At 32.7% G+C, this 21685-nt stretch overlaps 1 protein-coding gene across 7 annotated transcripts in view; it reads left to right on the top strand.

Annotated features, from left to right (window-relative positions):
* The window catches only part of CAMKMT (calmodulin-lysine N-methyltransferase), a 429706-nt gene that overhangs the window by 4219 nt on the left and 403802 nt on the right, over positions 1-21685 (top strand). For all 7 annotated transcript variants that reach the window (XR_012059060.1, XR_012059061.1, XM_072937783.1 and 4 more), the window contains exons 2-3: positions 2485-2657; positions 9455-9519. Coding sequence is in view for 5 of the 7 variants with exons in the window: in XM_072937783.1 (XP_072793884.1) it covers positions 2485-2657; positions 9455-9519 (238 nt within the window). In the remaining 2 variants the exon portion in view is untranslated. The remainder of the gene's footprint in view (positions 1-2484; positions 2658-9454; positions 9520-21685) is intronic.

The following is a 21685-nucleotide window of genomic DNA, read 5'->3' as shown; positions in this document are numbered from 1 at the left end:
TATCTTTTTTTTTTAGATTCCACATATAAGTGATATCATATGGTATTTTTCTTTCTCTTTCTGGCTTACTTTGCTTAGAATGACATTCTCCAGGTCCATCCATGTTGCTGCAAGTGGCATTATTTTTTTTATGGCTGAGTAGGGGTCCAATGTATAAATATACCACAACTTCTTTATCCAGTCATCTGTTGATGGACATTTAGGTTGTTTCCATGTCTTGGTTATTGTGAATAGTGCTGCTATGAACATTGAGATACATATATCTTTTTGAATTAAGGTCCTCTCTGGATATATTCCCAGGATTGGGATTACTGGATCATATGGTAAGTCTGTTTTTAGTCTTTTGAGGAATCTCCATACTGTTTTCCATAATGGCTGCACCAAACTATACTCCCACCAACAATGTAGGAAGGTTCTCTTTTCTCCACGCCCTGTACAGCATTTATCATTCGTGGACTTTTTAATGATGGCCATTCTGACTGGTGTGAGGTGATACCTCATTGTAGTTTTGATTTGCATTTCTCTGATAATAAGTGATATTGAGCATTTTTTCATGTGCCTATTGGCAATTTGTATGTCTTCATTGGAGAATTGCTTGTGTAGTTCTTCTGCCCACTTTAGCATTGGGTTTTTTTTTATTATTATTAAATTGTATGAGCTGTTTATATACTTTGGAAATTAAGCCCTTGTCAGTCTCATCTTTTGCAAATATTTTCTCCCATTCCTTAGGTTGCCTTTTTGTTTTGCTTATCGTTTCCTTTGCTGTGCAAAGGCTTATAAGTTTAATTAGGTCCTATTTATTTATTTTTGTTTTTATTTCTATTGCCTGTGTAGACTGCCCTAGGAACACATTGCTAAGATATATGTCAGAGAATATTTTGCCTATGTTTTCTTCTAGGAGATTTACCGTGTCTTCTCTTATAATTAAGTCTTTAAGCCATTTTGAGTTTATTTTTGTGTATGGTGTGAGGGAGTGTTCTAACTTCATTGATTTACATGCTGACTCCAATTTTGAATGAGGTTTCCTCTACTCATTTTCAGATTTTGTGTGTGTTCTGTCTGCCCTTTTCACCAGAAGTTAGTTAACTATTTATAGAGCACCTACTCCAAATCAGACACTTTCCATGTAGCATACACTGTCTTACCCAGTTTTCACAAAAGCCTTGCAGTCAGTACAGCTGTTGTCTGTCAGGTACTATATTAGAAGCTGCAAAGTAAGCATTGTTATTCTTGTCTTATAAAAGTGCTCACACTCATGTAACTGTTGAGAGACAGGTTCTCCCTTTTCCAGTACCCTTACTTATTTTCTGAGTGACTCTGCTTTTAGTAGAATATTGGTTATTAGGGTTCCAGCATAGTTATGTTCAATTTAGTTAGTTCTGGAACAAACCAGTATTTGGGTTTCTTCCATTGGGTTGTTGCATACATTGTTTACTTGATGGGCCTAGAACTAAGTGCCTTTTTTTTTTAATTTAAGATATTTAATATTTGGACATAAACTTATTTAATATAACATTGATATTTGATTAAATAGCTCATTGATTTACAGGGATGAAAAAATGCCTTGACTTTGAGCATGTTCTTTCACCCCTGATAACCCCATTTTAATGTTGTTTAATTATATACATAGGGGCTTAGAAGTAGAAATTCTTAAAGGGTAAGTGATAAGATTATACCTTGCTGGGAGAATTCAGTATCCTCTCAAATCACAAAGCTACAAATATTATTGATGGCCTTAAAAATAACTGAATCTTTAAAAACAAACATCAAAAGTAGTTTGATTTGATCTTGATTGTGATTACCTTTACTCAATATAAATTACATAAAGAAATGTTTCCTTTTATTTATTCTAAATATATTGCCTATTTCTTTCACTGAGTATCACCTTGTCATATTGTAGATGATAGGATTTACTAAACCGTAGAAGCACCTTCCAATGTTGTACATGTGGTGACAAATTATTTTTTACCTTAGTGACTTATGACATTACCTTGACATTAGAGTAATTGAATTAGTATAAAAAGGCATTTATATTTTGGGCATTAATTGGACAAGATCTAAGACAATTTATATTACCTATATTTTACATTTTGGGGAGATAATTAAATTTATTTTATATTTATTTTTATTTGTCTCCTTTTTTAATGGAGGGGCTGGGAATTGAACCCAGGAACTCATGTATGCTAAGCACGAGGAATTGACAAACGTCTCACAAGAAAAGTGGTTGCGAAAGCCAGGCTCACCTCTCTAGAATTACCTCCTTTTAAAGATCCTAGACTGGTAGATCTTCACTATCTTCTTTGCTCTTTGATGCCTCCCAGTAATGTTTTAAAATATTTTGTACATCTTTTCTAGTTGTCTTCAGTAAGATATTGGTCTGAATTATCTAATCTTCTATTATTGGAAATGAAAATTCCCTTACCACTTAAACTTTGAAAACTTAATTTATATAATATGACCATAATATTTGGTTTTATTTCAAAGGTTCTGAGGCAGAAACATCTGGATGATCATCTACGGCATATATCTGTAAGAAGATTTGAATCATTTAATCTGTTTTCAGTAACAGAAGCAAAAAAAGGGGACACTGAAGAGGAAGTTGGTGGTTGGGTCCAATATACAAGTGTCTTCTATCCTGAATACAGTATTTCCTTAAGGTAAACATCACTATAGTTAAGATATTTTTAAAAGTATTTTTCTTTTGTAGAAGAAAAGCAATCTAATAAGAATCTCATTGTTCATTCTTTTGAGTTCACAGGCAGTCTTAATCAGAATTTAGGTTTTGCAACTTTGTGTTTGGAAATCCTGCTGCTTAACTGGGTCTTGCTGTATTCTCAGAACTAAAGAAAAAGCATTCTCAGGAATGTAGCGGCATTTGACGATAAAATGGGTTGCAAATCAGAGGGTTCATTTAACCATTTTCTCATAGCATTTGTTTACGACAAGAAGCCAGGTTCTTTTTGAGGCGAAGAAGGCTAAAAGTGAAAACAGAATTTTCCCAAGCTGCTCTTCCAGTAGTAGGTATTTCAAAAATCAAGCCTTGTATTTTTCCCATTCATGTTTTGTTACTTTCAGAATAGAATCCTAAGACTAGGAGAAGGAAGTTTAGCCAAAAACACTGATATCGTGAGACGCATACAGACTGTCCTGGCTTTAACAATCATTAGAAAAGAGATAAGAGAGTTGCAAACTACAGTAACAAGATACGATTTTTACTGAATTAATTTTCTCTCACAAGTCTAGCATGTTGCAGTATTACTGCAGGTGTTTGATTTTATAAAATCTACCTTTTTTGACAAGATTTCACATTTTGAAAGGGAGGGAGGAGCACATTTACAGTAAATGTAAGAAGAGCAAAAAACATTTTAAGTGGAAATGTGACTGAATACAGTTTAGGCAAGGTTAGGAATAATTTTAAGAAAAAAAGTTTTCACAAAGGATGTCTATTTATAGCATATGTTTCTTGAACTATTTTAATTTAAGAGATCTAAGCTTTAAAAGATACCATAACAGCTTAAAATTTGAGATTTGGATAAAAATTGACTAGGATGGGCAAGGCAGTACAATTAGGATCTGGTTTCATAATATTGGTTTATTGAAAACTAAATAGAAGATAAAAATTTCGGGATTTGTGAGCTTGCCTGTACATTCATTATGAGTTTCTAATTAGAATACCTCAGTTGCTTGACATTCTGTTGGAGGTAATTAGTTTAGTCCTTGGTTAGGAAAGAAAAAAAATTTACTAAATGCTTACTGTATGCCAGGAATGTACTAGGTGCTTTGATGTGTTCTGATTTATGTACATCTTCAAATAACTATATGAAGTAGGGATGAAGATGATGTAACAATTAGAAGATGGTATCTATAAGGAAATCAAAGGGAAGGAGAAACAGAGTGGTCCAGCAGGGGTCTTCATGTATAAAGTTCTAGAACTCATCTTCTATATCCACTGTGACAGGAGGCAACAAGTATAAACTGTACCAAGAATGACTTCCTGACATCTTCAAGTCCCTGCAAAGGTTAGCTAGAGAAAAGTGTGAAATCTTCTTTTCTTGAGAGCTTTCAAAATAAGGCAGGGTTCTCTACCTGACGGAGTGAAGATGACCCTGATGTAGCAGGAACCCAGGCTAGAGTGGTTAAACTTAGACTCCTCTCCAATAGCCTGGTTCTTTGTGATATATCCATTTTTGAAAGAATAAATATGTCATCAAATTCTAGTTTATAGAGAGAAGATAGATGACTGAGCTAAAATTTTGACCACAATAGCTACCAATTTTTTGTTGTTTTTTCAAACTAATTAATATCTCTTCACATCAGTAGTGTAAAAATAAGATAGCTTAAACATTCAGAATCCTAGAGCTGATTCTGAATTCTGAATAAGTAATCATAACATTAATAATGACTGATAATTGAGTGCCTACTATGTGACAAGCACTGTTGTGAGTGGTTTACATGTATTAGCTCATTTAATTCACACAGCATCTTATGAGGTAAATACTGTTTTTATTATCATTTTATAAATGAGAAGAGTGAGGCCCAAAGAGGTTAAATAACTTACTGAGGTAACACAGCCAATAATTGTGCCCCTATTCAAACCCTGGTGATCTGGTTCCACGCCTGTACTTTTAAAAACTTTTATTTTGAAATAATTACAGACTTTCAGGAAGTTGCAAAAATAGTACAAGGAGTTTTATGTACCCTTCACCTAGCTCTCTCCCTTGGTTACATCTTATATAATGATAGTCCCCACCTATGCTTCTTTTTCTATACATCCTGCTTCTCATGAGGCAATCACGCATCCATCTATTTGTTTTTCAGATGAAGGGATTGAGCCCTAGATAAACTGATTTCCTGATTGGTTATTCTGAGCATTCCACTTTTTACTCCATAATCCTGTTACCATTTAGGAATCACTGATACTACTGAAATTGCTTAGGTAAGGGAGGATTTCTGCCAAGAACAGTTCATTCCATTCCATTGCCAATTTTGTTCACATTGATTTCTTATGGTTACAACTTCTCCTTGTTTACTGTTATCTGCCCAACATGAATTTCCATTCTTGTTCCTTTAATATTTCAGATAACTCTTTTATCAATGTGTTTCCATGACATTTCTTTAGCTACATTTATCTATTTTCTTCAGTTATTTGAATTGTGAACATTATGAAGTTTAAAAAAATTACGTGTAATAGCCAAAAGTAGTGATTAGAAAGTAGTTTTGAAATGGAGTACCATCATCATCCTCTGTATTTTTCGTTCCTTTAAAGTTCCTTTAAAGATTTATGTTCCTTTAAAGTTTTATTAGACTGGAAATGAATACCCTAAGAGGGTAAATAACTAGATATTGTGAATTCTAAGACCATAGTTGTATATCGTTTATATTGTTAAAAAGTATATAAACAGTGACCTAAATTAAAATTTGATCATTATTTTCTGTCAGCTTTACATGATGAAGGAATAAAGAATTTCTCTTAGTGACTTTTCATCAGAAGCAAAAATCTGGACAATGTAGAAGTTAGGTTATGAATTCCACAATATCTGTTGTCTTTTCTATATATCTGAGGATGGTCCACTCTTTGTTTCAGAGTGAGTGTTCAGAGTAAATTAAAATCCAGGGTATGACTCCTACTTTACTCCTTAGCAAAGTCTTCTTGATTTTCTAGTGTTTCATTTCTTATAACTTTATAAAAGAGACTCTTGCTATTAAACAGATGCATGTTTAGAAAACAAATATATACCAGTAAGTGTTTATACTAAAAATCTTTCATTAAAAATTCCTTCTCCCTATCTTATATGCTGCAATTTGTTATTGTATAGAAATAGCTGTATAGATACTAGAAATTGTTCCCCATCCCCATATTTTAACTTTATTTTAGTGCAGTAGGAATTTGCATATTCTGAGAGCTTTAGAAGACTCCCATGATATTTGAAACCATAAAAGTGCCTGAGGCACTTCAAGTTTTGTTGAATTTTGTCAAATGTTTTTTCTGCATCTATTGAGATGATAATGTGGTTTTCTTTCTTTTGTTGATGTGGTGTATCACATTGATTGATATCCATATGTTGAACCATCCTTGTGTCCTTGGGATTAATCCAACTTGATCATAGTGTATGATCTTTTTGATGTGTTGTTAGATTCAGTTTGCTAATATTTTGTTGAGAATAGCTCGGGCTTGTGTTTAACCTCTAGTTTCAATCTATTGATACCTTCAGGCTTCAATTTTTTCTCTAGTAGCTTTTCTTTTTTTTCCCTCTGTCTTCAAATAATTATTTGCCCCAGTGACTTGCTTCTTTGTCCTTATTTCATAGGCCATTCTTAGGAGAAACTCAAAGGTTCTCAGTTCTAGCATAGCTTTAGGTGCCTTGGAAGAAAATTGGTTGGCTTTGGGAGGAAGAAACTTGCTATTGATAGATTTTTTTCCAGCTTTATTGAGATGTATTTGACGTGTAACCTTGTGGAAGTTTATGGTGTACATTTTGTTGATTTGACATATTTATATGTTGTAAAATGATTATCACCATATGACTAGCTAATCTATCATGTCACATAATTTTTTTTTTGTCATACGAATATTTAAAGGCTTGAGAAACAGGTTAACGCTTTAGAGTTTAAGAGTGAACTTTTTATGCAATGGATACCTTAGCAAAAAGTTGTCATTGTTATATAATATTAATTTTAAGTATAATGCTTAGACTGATGTTTGATAAGGTCCATTCCTTGTAGGTGTTAATATCTAACCACATTGTCTAGGCAGGACATAGGAAAACAATTGAAAAATTAAGGGTAAGCAAGAACTTAAGAGCTGTCACTTGAATAAAGTAGATGACTCACTGAACAGAGAATAGTCCTTGAGTTTCAGGCAAATGAAAAGGAACTTGAAATAAACTGAATCTTTACTACACTACCACACACATCATGGCAGTTTTCCTGTAATTAAGCACTAATTCTTGTACCACTGAAAATGATGATTGTTGACATTATTCTTTCATGAGATGCCATCTTTAAGGGTTTCTACAGACTTCATAGATAATTGATTTTCACTTTTGTAAGTTATTTAGAGGCTTAGGATTAATTTTACTGGTTTTCCACCCCTGATCCCATTAAAAAAAGTGATAGAGTGTACTTTCTGTTTCTTGGCTTCAAGAATAGTGCTTTCAGGAAGACAAGTTTTGTGTCACACATTATAGTTTGAATACTGCTTTTAACTTTTAAACATGCATTTCACTTCAGTTATCCCAGTTTTTGCTTTTTAGAAATATTTAACCTCTTGAAAAATATATGCACCTTTATATTTAGTCTTGTCTCAGGTTTCATTTCAAATGTCTATTTCATCCTGATTTGAGAGAGAGAGAACACGTAAATGAGAGAATGTCCATATTAAAATTAGACCACAAAGCAATTGCACTTTTAGGAATTTATCCTAAGAAAATAATCAGAAAAGGCTCAGTGATGTTTCTACATGGATGTTCATTGAAGCAATATGCATAATAGCACAAAAGTAGCCATAATCTAAAACTTCAGCATAAGGTGTTGGTTCAATAAATTATGGTGCAGTCATTCATTGGACTATTTGTCAGCCATTAAAATCATGTTGCAGGAGAATATTTAATGATGTGTTAAACTTTTTAATATGTTAAATGAAAAAACACAAATTGCAAAACAGTATGGACACTCTGCTTTCAATAATTTAATGATAGGTGTATGAGCATAGCATAAAATTTGAAGGCTGTATACCAAAATATTAACTGTGGTTATCTCTGCATGATAGGATTATGGGCATTTTTTACTTGAGGAAACTGTATATTGCTTTTACATTTAGGAAGAAGTTTTTTGAGTTCTATGCCATATTGCTGATCATTTTAATAGCTTCACCTTATTTTTTATATATAAATGCTTTGTTCTTTTTCTTTTCTTGTCTCATATGTATGCTATAGTTTTCCATGTTAGTGTAAATAACCTCTTCTATGCCTATAATCTCGCATCCACAGAGAAGATACAGAATCATTATGTTGTGATGATGAAAGTTGGATTTGTGGTAACTTCATTGCCCTAGATTATGATACTGTTGAGCCTAATGGTTATCGGGCCAGTGATTATTGCAAATGACTTTTTGTATTCTCACTTGGTCACTCAAAGAACTGCTTCTCTGTGATAGAAATCAAAGTTCTTCTGAAAAGAGTAATACAGTTTACGTGTATTCTCTTACTGTGTATATTAGCTTGCTAGGGCTCCCAAAACAAAACACCGCAGATTGGATGGGTTAAACAAGAAATTAATTTTCTCACAGTTTGGGGTCTAGAAGTCCTAGATCTAGGTGTTGCAGGTTTGGTTTCATCTGTGGGCTCCCTCCTTGACTTGCAGGTGGCTGCCCTCTTGCTGCCTCTTCACATGGTTGTCTCTCTGTGCATGTGCCCTGTTGTCTCGTGTGTCCTCATCTCCATTTTCTTGTAAGGACACAAGTCATATTGGTTTAGAGCCCACCCTAAGACCCAATTTTAACTTAATTCTTTCTTTGAAGGCCCTGTCTCCAAATACAGTCATGTTCTGGGGTTTTGAGGGTTAGGGCTTCAACATTTGACTTTTGGGGAAGACACAGTTCAGCCCATAACACTATATACATTGTTCATGATAAGTTTTAATGACAAAGTAATATTGACAAAATAAATTTTATTGTGAATTATTAATAGTTATTATAAATTATTACAACAACCTAAGGAACTACAGGTGTAAGTATATAGGGAAGAATGTAGAAGATTGTAGATGCATTAGCACCAATTAAAAAATTTTTTTTATTACCGCTGGAAAAGTAACTTAGGCCTTATGACCTATTGACAGTTTGGTCCATTTGTATATGAAGAATAATATCTTTTCTACTAATAATATTAGTAATTGAATTAAATATTTATAGGGCTGTCAAGTAGAAGGAGATTAGAATTACAAGGAATAGAATTAAAATCAGTGGGCAAGATGTGAAACATTGTCCTCTGACATTCAGAACAGCCTATAAATGGAATGTACAGGCCTGAAGGTTGGTTAGTTCTTTGTGACTGAAGTTCTGAATTTGCTGGACCATTTTAAAGGGCATTTGTGTATTTTGGAGTATGGTTATGGAGGTTGATTATTTTTCTTTTGAGATTATCAAAGTGTAAAATATTGTTTTTAAGAAAGTTAATAATTTATCTCACATTTTATAACTAAAACAGCAACCATAAAATATTTATGCATACTTTAAAATGTAGATTAATCATCAAGAAATATTACATTAAATATCCCAAAGATTGTTTTCTGTTATTTCTGTCCCTTCTCCCTCTAGTGGGCAGAAATATTTTTAAAAAACAACATGAAACAGTTTACTAGTATTGGATGTATCACAATGCATAGTCTCATCTTTTAAAAAAATTAATAAATGTTAATATTTCAGAATCATTAAAGAGAATGTTTTATTCCTTTCCAGGCATAATAACGGATCCTTGAATGTTGAAGATGTTCTTACCAGCTTTGACAATACAGGAAATGTTTGTAAGTTATATTCTCACTGTGTAGAAATATTTTTAGTGTTTTAAGTGAATTTTTAATTGTTTTTTTACTGATGTTTATTTTATTGACTAGCGTGAGTGTGTGTATAATCAAAACTTCGGCTGTTTTTAGCTGCAAGATAAGCCTCATATAAGGTGCACGTACTAAATGCGATAAAGCAGGTTTCTCCTCGGCAGTTTTGTGTGTATGTGTTTGACAGAACGTAGGCCTGAAGGAACACTGGATTCTCCAGTTCTATCCCTTTTGTTTCATGCTCCATTTTGACCTTCTCGGTTAGTCAGTCTGGCAGAGGGGCTCTCTCCCTTCTTGCTGTGTTTTTGGGCGTGTGCTTTTCTACTTTTTGCTACTTCCTTCGTTCACTACAGAATAAATCCAGAACATGTTTTCCTCGCTGCTAGTGTATTTTAATATCAGGATGTTTTTTGTTTTATACATTATTATAATGTTATATAGAATATATTTTCATCTAAGCCTCTGATTAAGTCATGATAGAATTCTCCACTGAGAAAATCATTGAAATAGTTACATAGTCTAATGAGAGAAATCAAACAAGAATATCTTTGTATCACTGTGTTAAACAACATACCACGGTCGAAGCTGTCTACTCCTTTATGTGTGTTGCATAAGCTATTTCTCTTAAAGTAGTCAATTATCAATGAAATGTGACCATTTTAAATGTAAAAATTACACTTAAGTACTTTTCTTCTCAAAGAAAATTTTACCACTGTAACTACTTATTGTCTGAACTAAAATAACATACTCTGCTAACAGTACTACATTATCAAATGCTAATTTTAGATCTGCACAGAATAATTTCCAACAATATTTAGGCAATAATTTTGTTCTTATGCCCACATTATGGCAAGCTTTTGATTGTACAGAAAAATATTTATGTATTTTGTCCTAAGGAATCTATAAATATCCTAAAATTATCCTAATATATTTAAAATAATGTAGGTTTTTTTTTTCACAGGTAGTGACAGGTATACCTTGTCATCTCTACATGTTGGCACTTGCTGAATTCTTCCCCAGTGTCTTTACTGGGGATTGGGGCAAGTTGGTGGTTGAGGAGACTTTGTCCTTTAGCTCTGTGGTAAAGATCATTGTGTAAAGTATCACTGTCAGGCTTATGCATATGTAATTTAGGAACATGATCCTAGAATGTTCCTAAAAATGTGGATTTTTTGATTTGGTAGTGTAAAAATCAAGTGTTGTTCCCAGTGGCTCAGTATGAAATAGGGCCACTAGCTGGCAGCATTATGTAAAATAAAAATATTTTCCTAAAGGTCTAAGCTATTGTTTTATACATGGATGACTATCTTTTACTTCTGTAACATTTTTCCCCATCAACTTGTCTACCCTGTGCTCCATGCTGTTGTTGTGTTGACAAATGGAGAAACTGCATGTGAAAAGTTTTTTTTCACTGCTGTCTATTGTTTGGTAGAAAGGTTTTAATCTTTGGAATGAGACGAACCTACATTTGAGTCTTGGTTCTGAATTAATCTGAAGCAATTTATATCATCCCCATGAAGTTCAACTTTTTTTCATCTCTTAGAACTGCATATAATGTATAAAAAGTTTATGACATATACTGCATCCCTCATAGCTGATACTCAGTAAATGGAAGCTCTTTTTAAATTGTTACTGGTGATGACTACCTTGAAAACTTTTCAGCTTTTTTCTAATAATGAAGATAATACTATTAAGGATTATTCTAATGTTTTAAAATAAACTGTTTTGATTGAACTAACCAAGCAGGAAAAATAGATCAAATTACCAAAATAGTAACTTATTAAAATGTCTTATCGTAAATATAGTCTTAGAAACCTGACTACATTACCAAATGATAGAAGACATGATTAAAAGTCCTATTAAAACATGTTCAGTGTAACTTTTAACTCCTTTTAAGAAAAATCTATAATGATATTTCAACTTAATGATAAACTTGTAAAGTACTGTTACAATATAGTAAATATTGATTATAACTTTTATATAATCTTTGCCAAGGCTTTAAGATCACTTTAAGATCTAGGATTGAAAAAGTGATTTTTCACTTGATGTCTCAAATGTTTGATTTTACGCTGTGATAATAGATTGAGTTTTTGACTGGGAAGCCCAGCAGAGGGCACTACAACCGTAATTGTGTCTCACAGTCCAATATTATTGGAATAAATAACTTGAATAGGAACGCTTAGCTATGTTTCATCATGTAAACATAGAAAGATATGTTTTAAACATTTCCATTTGATGTATTTCTTATGTATTTAATATATTCACTAATTCCTTATTGCAAAAAATAGATTTTCCTGACTGATTTTTTAGTTCATTTTTTTCATTTTTTGTTTTAAATATCAGTTTAATTTTTATACTTGTAGCTTTAAGTAAAATAATACTTTGGTCTTGTTAATCTTAATAATATCAATTCCTTAGATAAACAACAAGGTCCTAAGGTATAGCACAGGGAACTACATTCCATATCTTGTAATAACTTATAATGAAAAAGAATACATATATATATATATATATATATATATAACTGAATCACTATGCTCTATACCAGAAACTAACACAACATTGTAAATCAACTATATTTAAAAAAAAAAAAAGAATATCAATTCCTAACTCACCACTGTGGTAGTACACTGATACACTGATGGCGCACTGAAGGATATTTGGAATGAGGAAAAGTTTCTAATACTATGAGAAAACCAATAGATGGAATTATCCATTTATTTCAGGAGTTAGTTTTTAGGTTAACATAATTTCCTGATAATAGAAAAAAATAACTTAATTAAAATATTTTATAGTTACAGAAAACCTGAGATGTGTTATATAGTGTGTGTGTGTGTGTGTGTGTGTGTATATATATATGTACAATATATATATATTGTACATATATATATGTGTATATATATACATATACATATACATATATATATATACAATGTGTATATACAACATATATTCATGCTTAGTAGAACCATTAATTTCAATTTTAAGTTAACTTTAAAAGCAAGTAATGCTTTTACTCATTGTAATTTTCAAAGATGTGAGGATCAATCTTACTTCCCAAATTTGTTTATGCTCTAACCAAAAGATATGGAAAAACCTTTAATTTTGGAAAGTAAATGAAGCTTCCAGATCATTTCTTATTTCCTGATATATTAGAAAATGAAATATTCTTTTTGTTTACCCTTATTATTTTTAAATGCGTGACTTGCAAAGTGTTTTATATTTTTGAGATATCCTTTCAGTGTTTGAATTCCTTTAGATGTTGTAGGAAGAAATTAAAATGAATCTCAGTCATTTCTGCATAATGATTCATTGCTCTATAGGATATGACCCCAATCTTATTTTTATATATTTATATTTGCTATTGTGGGAAACAAATTATTTTGAAAGCCAAGCTTCTTTTTTGCTTACTTCTAACTAGGGATAGGTGTGCATATTCCAGTCTTTGGGTTCTACTACTTAAGAACCTACTTCCTTTTGAAATATCAAAGCTACTCTGTGGAGAGGTTGTGTCTGCTATTGATTCTTCATGCCTGGAAAGAGATGCCCTCAAGCTATCTGGGGAAAAGTACAGGATGCATCCTTCACTCAAACGAGTTGCTGGCTGCTCCTGTGTTTCATGCAGCATGTCACTCAGATACCTTGGGTCACGAGGGTATTCTGCAAGCACGAAGCAGATCTCTTGCTTCTGTTTTCTCTGTGGGCAGAGTCTCCTTTCTAGCCAGTCCCTGACCTCCAATCAAAAAAACCCCATCATGCTATATCTTTTCCGAAACCATTTTCTCTTTCTCCAAGTCATTTCTTTCCTCTACTGAAATGAAAATTTTTAAAAATGAGATTCTCTTCAGCACTTAGTTGATCTAAATTTTACTATCATATTACAACTATTTGCTATTACTATTTGGTATGTGTAAAATTTCATCAGTAATTGGACATATAATTGCTTCATTTGCTCTTTTTTAGCACATCATCCTTGACAGCACGAACAGATGATTAATACTTCTCATAATTTATTATATACAGTGTATACAATATAATGTGTGTATGCCCCTAAAGGCTTAGGGACTCAATAATTATTGTATTTCATTACAATACCGTAGTATGAATCAGGAGTCCTGGCTAACATTGCGATTTAAATTTGGGAAATGAATTGGTAATATCCCTTCTGCCATTCTTAAAAAAATTTTTTTTTTCCTCTTAGCTGGGCTACATGACAGGGCCCTGAGATAGTTGGCGTTTCATGGTTCTGGAGAAATTTGTAGTCCCTCTGCCTTATATAATCCTACACGTGACAGTGCTGATTTTTTCCCCCCAATGATTACTGGGGCTGACCTGCAGTTTTACTGCACACAGCTACAGTCTCCTGTTTCTACATTCTTCCTAGGGGTCTCATAATGGAACCTGTTTTGTGATATATCCAAAACTGATCTCTTTTGGGTTAGTAATTACTTATTACTAAGGAAATAGTCGTATTAAAATAGAGAATATTTTCACTTTCTACTTGTATTTGGGAAGCCAAAGGTAACTATCTCTCAAGAAATGTAGTTCACATTTTTTAGTTTTTCTATTTTATTGTTATTGTGTTATGTAGTTAAGGTCTGTAATATTGGTGGAATTATTAAAGCTTCAGGAGTGTCAGCTTGAATTTAAAGTTTTTCCTCATTCAAACAAATAGATATGTGTGTTTATGTGTATAGGCATATAGTGCATTTATGTATTTTATATATACACACATACTTGGTAAGGTAGTTTGATTTAAAAATGAGAAATTTGGGCTTTTATGGGTAATTGCTCTATTTTTAACTTAGTGGGGTCATGGAAGGATCATGGAATATGAAGTTCAGGTTTTAGCTTAGTTACTAGCTGTGTGATTGTAGGCAAGTCTTTGAACAAATTTTAACTACTTTTAATTAAAACAATTATCTACCTCGTAGTGTAGTGAAAGTAGTATTAGATAATGTGAATGTCTGTGTAAACTGTAGATAATATTTATATTAGTTTTTATTGTTAGTATTATTATCTATCTCATTTATTTTTCTTGGACCTTTTCAATGCCTTTGATATTGGAAAATAACACGAAATAGGAGATAATTTTGGTGTGCGCCATCCTGTTTTTTTTTTTAACATTTTTTGTTGATTTATAATCATTTTACAATGTTGTGTCACATTCCAGTGTAGAGCACAATTTTTCAATTATACATGAACATATATATATTCATTGTCACATTCCTTTCTCTGTGAGCTACCATAAGATCTTGTATATATTTCCCTGTGCTACACAGTGTAATCTTGTTTAATCCTGTTTTAATATTTTACACTGTTTTGTACATGAAAAAACATAATGCAAAGCTACAATATTAAAAATATAGTATTATGCAGAAATACAGATATAAACCAGTGTTTCAGAATAGTAGTTTCAGAAAGACAGAAATATATACGATTTACCATAAGATGAAGATGGAACTTCAGTGAGAGAAGAAAGGATGGATTCTTCAATAAATAGTATGGCTAAGAATTTAGAAAAAAAAACAAACAAACCAAATCTCTCCTTTATATTATATGCCAAAATAAATTTAAGATAGATTAAATATTTAAGTAAAAAACTCTGAAACTCCTAGATATTTCAGATGAATAATTTTAAGATATTGAAGTATGGAAGGCCCTTCTAAGTGGGACCCAAATCTCATGAATTTAAAGGTGAACAGATTGAGTAACCAAAAATTTAAATTTACTTTATTCAAAAAGCATCAAAAAAGTTGAAAGACTAATGACACACTGGTAATTATTATTTATGACATATATGCAGATAAAGATATATTCTCTTTATTGTGTAAATAGCTCCCACAAAGAAATAGCAAGAACAGGCTGTAGATCTGTAAGAAAAAGACAAACCATAGTCAAAAATTAGAAAAGGGTATTTCACAGAAGAAATACCAATGCTTTATAAATACATCAAATGATTATTTTACTAGTAATGAAGTAATAAAATGTAGTTAAAACAGTAAGATAGAATTTTTGTTTATCATATTGCAAAGATGAGAGAAGATTAGCAATAATCAGTGAATTGTAAGGAAATGGGCATTCTCATCTACTGTTGGCAGGGGATGTAAATTGATCCTACTTTTCCAGAGACAGTCTGGCAATATCTTTCATAATTTTAAGAATCCATATCATTTGACTAATAATTCCTTTTCTAAAAAATAATGAAACCAATGGAAAGGTTGAATGTAAAGGAATTCACTGTAGCACAGTGAATAAAAAAAAATAAATCTTTAATTTTAGGCAACTGATTAATTACGGATAATTTATGAAATGGAATATTTTATAGCTATTCCAGATCTCTAGAACATATTCGGTTAAAAAGTAACTACAGGGAAAATGATTCTATTTCTGTAAAATAGATACATACCCATTAAGTCAGTATGTATATGTATAGAACTCGGTCTGAATGTTCATAGTGTTTTGTTAGTGTATTGGAGTTATGGATGATTATTACTTTATGCTTTTTAGTATTTATTTTTTTAATGGCTTAGTTTTATAACGGGAAAAGGCAATATTATTTTTATTTTGGAAAAAAAGTAAATACTCTTTAATTTCCAAATTTAATATCAATTTTTTTTTGACTGAAAGCTATAATAAAATCTCAAATTGCTTAGGACAGTACTGTGGAAAAAAAAGAGCAGTCCATTTTATCAGTGGAAAAAAATATAAAGTATAAAGTATTTCATTTGTAAACCACACTTTTCTCCAAGGAGCTCACACCATGTTAGATGTTAATGTGTTAGTCTCCCAACACACTTACGAGATAAAAAAAATCAAAGATCAAATCACTCTAGCCCCATATCAGATCATAGGAGTACAAAGAGATTAAAAGCTCAGTCAATGGAAGGATGTTGAGTTTAGACATAGATAATTTATAAGTTCTGTTGGAAACTCAACTTGAAGATTCAGTTTATTACATGGTTAGTGTGTGTGGGTGATGGTCAGCAGCCCTGAGACTGCAGGAGGCCCCACTGCGAGTAGGGGGTCGGTGGTAGTACTCAGCACTGGCTCTGGATCTGGCTCTTAGCCCCTCTTGAGAATCGCAACGTATGTGTAGTCTTTATTAGACAGACTTCTAGAGGGTATGTTAGAAAAGATTTCTGGAACGTATGTTAGGTGTCTGGATGGTAGTTTTCCTAGCTGTGTACCTCCAAGTCTCTGACTTCCTAGCTCCAAGTTGTCAGGGCAGGTTTTTTTTTGTTTTGTTTTTTGACACAATATTGGGTAAACATACCCCTAAAGCCATAAACAGAGTGCTACACATTTGTTTTTACTATTTACCAGGGAAGAAACATTTAGAAGACATCTCTCTAATTCACTTAAAATTTTAAAAATTGAAATTAAAAATTATAGGGTTGTGATGGTTCTCTTTGATAATAGAAGGTGTTGCTATTGTGAGAAAAGACTGAAATAAACTTCATAATAATCCACTAAACTCCAATAATCCTTTCTAGATTCATAACACGTATTAGTGCTTAACCAGTGCAATAATACTGGAAGGTAATTCATGTCTTTGTCATAAACTTGCTAGTTTTTTTCTTCCTTTATATATTTGAAGGGATGTTCCTAATTTAGGTGTCTCCAAGTTTTAGCAGAAGGTATGCCACACAAGGCTCCTCCCCTCTCCCCTAGCAAATAGTGAGCAGTACTTCTTTATCTTCTTTTAAATTACTACCATTTCTTTTGCATCCCCTGCAGTATTTATTAAGAACTTTGTGAATATTATTCCTATTTAATCTTCTTAACAATTTTGCAAGAGGTGAGGAAAATGATACTCATATAAAGATGACTTGCTTAAAAATTTATTTTTAATAAATTTATTTATTTAGTACATGGTCACACAGGAATTTATACCTATTTTACCATATTTCTTAAAGGTAGCCTTTCTCCAGAATGATGAGAAATGAATTTTAAAAGTTCATGGTGGGAATTGAAACTGAAAGTAGTAACTTGGAGTGCTAGAAAATAACTTTGGTAAATGGAAAAGAATTCTGTCCAGTGGATTGTGTCTCAGAAGAGACTGATTAAAGGTCACTGGAAAATGGGCTCTCTAGGGTTTCTGAAAGGTAGTTGACAACCTAATGGAGTGGGGATTTGGGGAGTGAGGATAGGGGCGAGAGAATGCATTTTCTTTTAATAGTCTAAAACTGAATGTGGGTTTTGCTTTATTTCAGATTTTTTTTTTCTTTTTTGGAGAAGTGCTGGGTTTTGCACAATAATACAATAGTACTACTGATTTGTGTTTTTGCATGGCCCTTTCTCTAAGGTATTTAATGTGTTTCTCAAGCTTATGGCTATAGTGATATGTAAAAATTGCTTACATAAACATAAGTCACACAAAAAGCTCAGCTAAAAGGATATTCCTGTCTTTAGGACAGCCTTTCCACAAGGAATTGTGTATATTTTGACATTTGTAGGGCTTGTGTGTGTTGTATTACTCTATGAATGATATGAACAAAAATTATTTGGTGATTGAATGAATTTAGCATTTGTGTTTATGTATCTCGTCTTGTTTGTGTTCTCCTCTCTCACCCTTCACCCTCCATTCCCAGTCCTGAGTCTGAGTATTTGTACTTTATCCTGGGGAGGTGGGGACAGTTTATGGAAGAAATGAGGGAATGTTTCCGATTGTTCTGCCTGTGTATATGGGTTGGTAAATGTAGATGTCTTACATGTGATGTAGATGCTCACATGCTTACAGTCTCCTTGTTCTAGTGTGCTGGATCAGGCAGTCTTTGCTCCTGGTGGCAGATTCATGTTTTGTCTGAAGCCTTTGCCCATCCAGGTGGTTGGAGGCCAGACTTCTGCGTCATTGCCATTGCCCAGGGGTCCCTTAGTTTCTGACTGAAAAATGTGGTGGAACCTTGACTTACAACTTAAGTATCACTTTCAATTGTGTGATAGTCAAAGAAAGTTAAGTAATATTTTGATTAATCCTGAACTTTGGTTTTATTTTGATATTTGACAACGTAATCAGAATTTAGTGGGGATTTGTTGCACTGCTGCTAGGTACAATTGCGAAGTGGCATTTATTTATGTAAACCACAACTTCTCTGCTTAAGTTTATCCCCTTGATTCCTTTAAAGGAGAAATTAGAGTAATTAGAAGAGAAAGATTGATTCATATTTCCCCCTTGATCTATCTCTTTTAAGTCTTACAGATTTGTAATTTGTGTTCTACAATTTAGCACTGAATTTCATATCATATTGTATTAACCATTTCTTAATCTTTTTCTCCCAAATTAAAATATAACCCCCCACCCCCACCCTGCTGGTTGCAGGCACCATAGCCTCTCTGGTTCAGTCTCAAGGGGTGTTGGTCTAAAGTCCATGCAATGAAAGTATTTTCAAATAAATGGAATATTTTACCTCTCTTGATTAAGTGACATGAAAGAACACAGTCTTTAGCAGTTTTCCTTTTTTCCCCTTCTCCTGTCCACTATCATCCCATATTGATGCTGATTCTGCACCTGTACACACAAAATAATCAAACAAAAAGCTTTAGAAAACAATTCTTTTGTATCTATCATAAGGCAGCTCTTGTCTTCCCCTCCTCTCCCCCCCTTCCCTTCTGATTCTCCATCATAGCACTGAGTCTGTCAAGATAGGATCTTCCTTGGAGGGTGTGAGCCTGGGGTAGGCAGGGACAAGAGGCTGAAGCTTATCAAAGGTTGCTTTTAGTTGGGGTGATGGTACAGTCAGGTTTGTCTGGCATGATCCCAGTTTACACCTATTCTTAGCATGATTATTAACAGTACCTCCTTTCACTCCCCAAAGTGTCCTGGTTTGGTTGATAAATTATATGCCAGTCTTTGGAAGATCAGGAAAGAGAGAAATATTGGAAGCTTATTTAATTATTTATATCCAGTCTTACCTCTTAATTCTACCATAGTACCTTGAACAAGGTCTGACTCAAGTAGTATTCAATATATATTGATTCATTTGAATCCTTAGTCACTGTCAAATGAATCCATACATTCTACACAAGTGTATTTGTATTTAATATACATAATGGAGAGGTAAATCTAGGTCTCAGTTTTAGAGGACATATACCACAGTCCCCATAAACTAATAGAAAGTGAATTCAGAACACACACTTTTGGTTAGTGCAGTAATTGAAAAAAAGTTGAATTAACTGCCAAGATTTGAAAATAGGAAAATTCATACAAAAACCTAGATTTCTGCTTTCTCTCTGAGACAAGTAATGATCTAGCAGACTGAGTCTGAGCTCACACAGTAATCGTTATCTGGACCTGAGCAGATTCTCCGTTTTGTGTCCTTACCACCCCACCCATGGACATTTGTATTTGGAGGCATTTAAGACAGGTTTTATCTTTGTAAAATTTTCAGATTATTTCAGATTATTTAGTTATATGTTTAAGAAGAGTTATTCTGGTTAGTCATTTTGTTTATCAAAGCTAATTAAATAAAATACTTATAAATTCTTTTGGAGATCAGCCTTTTAAAATGCAACAGGTTAATAATTCATTTTTGGGAAATTTTTTCCCTGTGCTGTCTAAGAATATCAGTAACTATGAACAAATATTTATATTGTTATATTTAATAGAAAATAAGATACTATTTTAAATATTTTTCAACAACTAATACCTTCAAGGAAACATATTTTTGAAACTTATTTCAGTTAAAATTATAAAATATACTGAAAATATAAGATTAGAAACTAATGTAGAGCTATAGTAGAAATTTTAAATATTTGTGAATGTATATATGTGTTATGTGCATGTGTATGTATATATATGTAAAATATGTAGTTAACTTTATCTTCATTTGCCTCTTCTTATAGATTGGAAAAGAAAAAGCAGTCTCAACAAGTGTTTATTAAGTGCCTATTATGTGCTGTCCTACATTTTCAGTTCTCAAAACGATTTTTCAACTTTGTCTAAACTACTACAAAGAAATAAAACATTCTTTGTACACATATTGAAGAAACTACTGTGTATTAAAATCTGTATAAATATCTCATTGTCTGATGCATACAGGTACATGGATGATCTCTGTGAATTGTGTCTTAAGTCTCATCAGCAAACTTTTTTTTTCTTTCTTTTTTTAACAGAATTACTAGGGATTGAACCCATGACTTTGTGTATGCTAAGCATATGCTCTACCACTGAGCTATAATCCTCCTCCCAGCAAACGTCTTTTAAAAATAATTTAAAATAGCTACATTGCTTCATCAATGAAGAATTCACCCTGATAACAATTTTTAGAATATTGGCGAGAAAATGGCTTGACTTAGTCTAACTACACTAAATATAAATTTAATGATGTAGGCATACTGTCTCAGGACATGATTTTCTTTGTATGTTTTTAAGGTTTAAAAGGTTTTCACTTAAAATTATCTATATGTAGACCATCAATTTCATGTTCATGAAGTCTTTTCTGATGCCTTCTGACCTGTTCCACTCTGATCTCTGGTCCTTCTGCAAATCTTTCATCTTGAAATCTCCCTTCACTGTCATTCTGGGGATTCTTATCATTTCTCTGTTTTGTTGGATCTCATTTCCCAAATACCATGGCTTTCTTTTTGTTTACTCCATCATTTTGGGTGATGATAAACTCCTATAGCTTCCTGAGACAGTAAGGGGAAGTAACTTTTTAGATCTGATGATACTTTGGTTGGAAATAAAATAATAGAGTTTGAAATAGTTTCTCCACCAAAATTTTAAGCAGTATATTTCTGCTTCTAGTGTTTCACTTGAGAAGTCCAATGCTATTCTAATTCTTTATCTTTTTTATGAAACCTGTTAGTTCTTTCTGGAATTTGACAGAATCTTCTCTTACTCTCAGTGTTATAAATTTGATGATATGCTATCTTGGTGTAACTCTTATTTTCAAATATTGTGTTTGGACATTTGGTGGGCACTCTGTGTAGAAAGTCATGTCTTTCAGTTTGCAAGTTTTCCTGAATTGTTTCTTTAATGGTTTCCTCCTTTGTGTTTTCTCTGTTGTCTCTGGAACTTCCGTTTTTCAAATGTCGGACATCCTAGACAGGTACTCTATCTTTTCTTCTGTTTTGTGTATTTTTGACTTTTTCTTTACTCTCAGGGAGTATCTCTATAACTTTATCTTTCAAC

The sequence above is a fragment of the Vicugna pacos genome, chromosome 15 (assembly GCF_048564905.1).
Source record: "Vicugna pacos chromosome 15, VicPac4, whole genome shotgun sequence".
NCBI lineage: Eukaryota > Metazoa > Chordata > Mammalia > Artiodactyla > Camelidae > Vicugna > Vicugna pacos.
The sequence above is the reverse complement of the archived record's forward strand: the minus strand, read 5'-3'. Positions and strand labels throughout refer to the sequence as shown.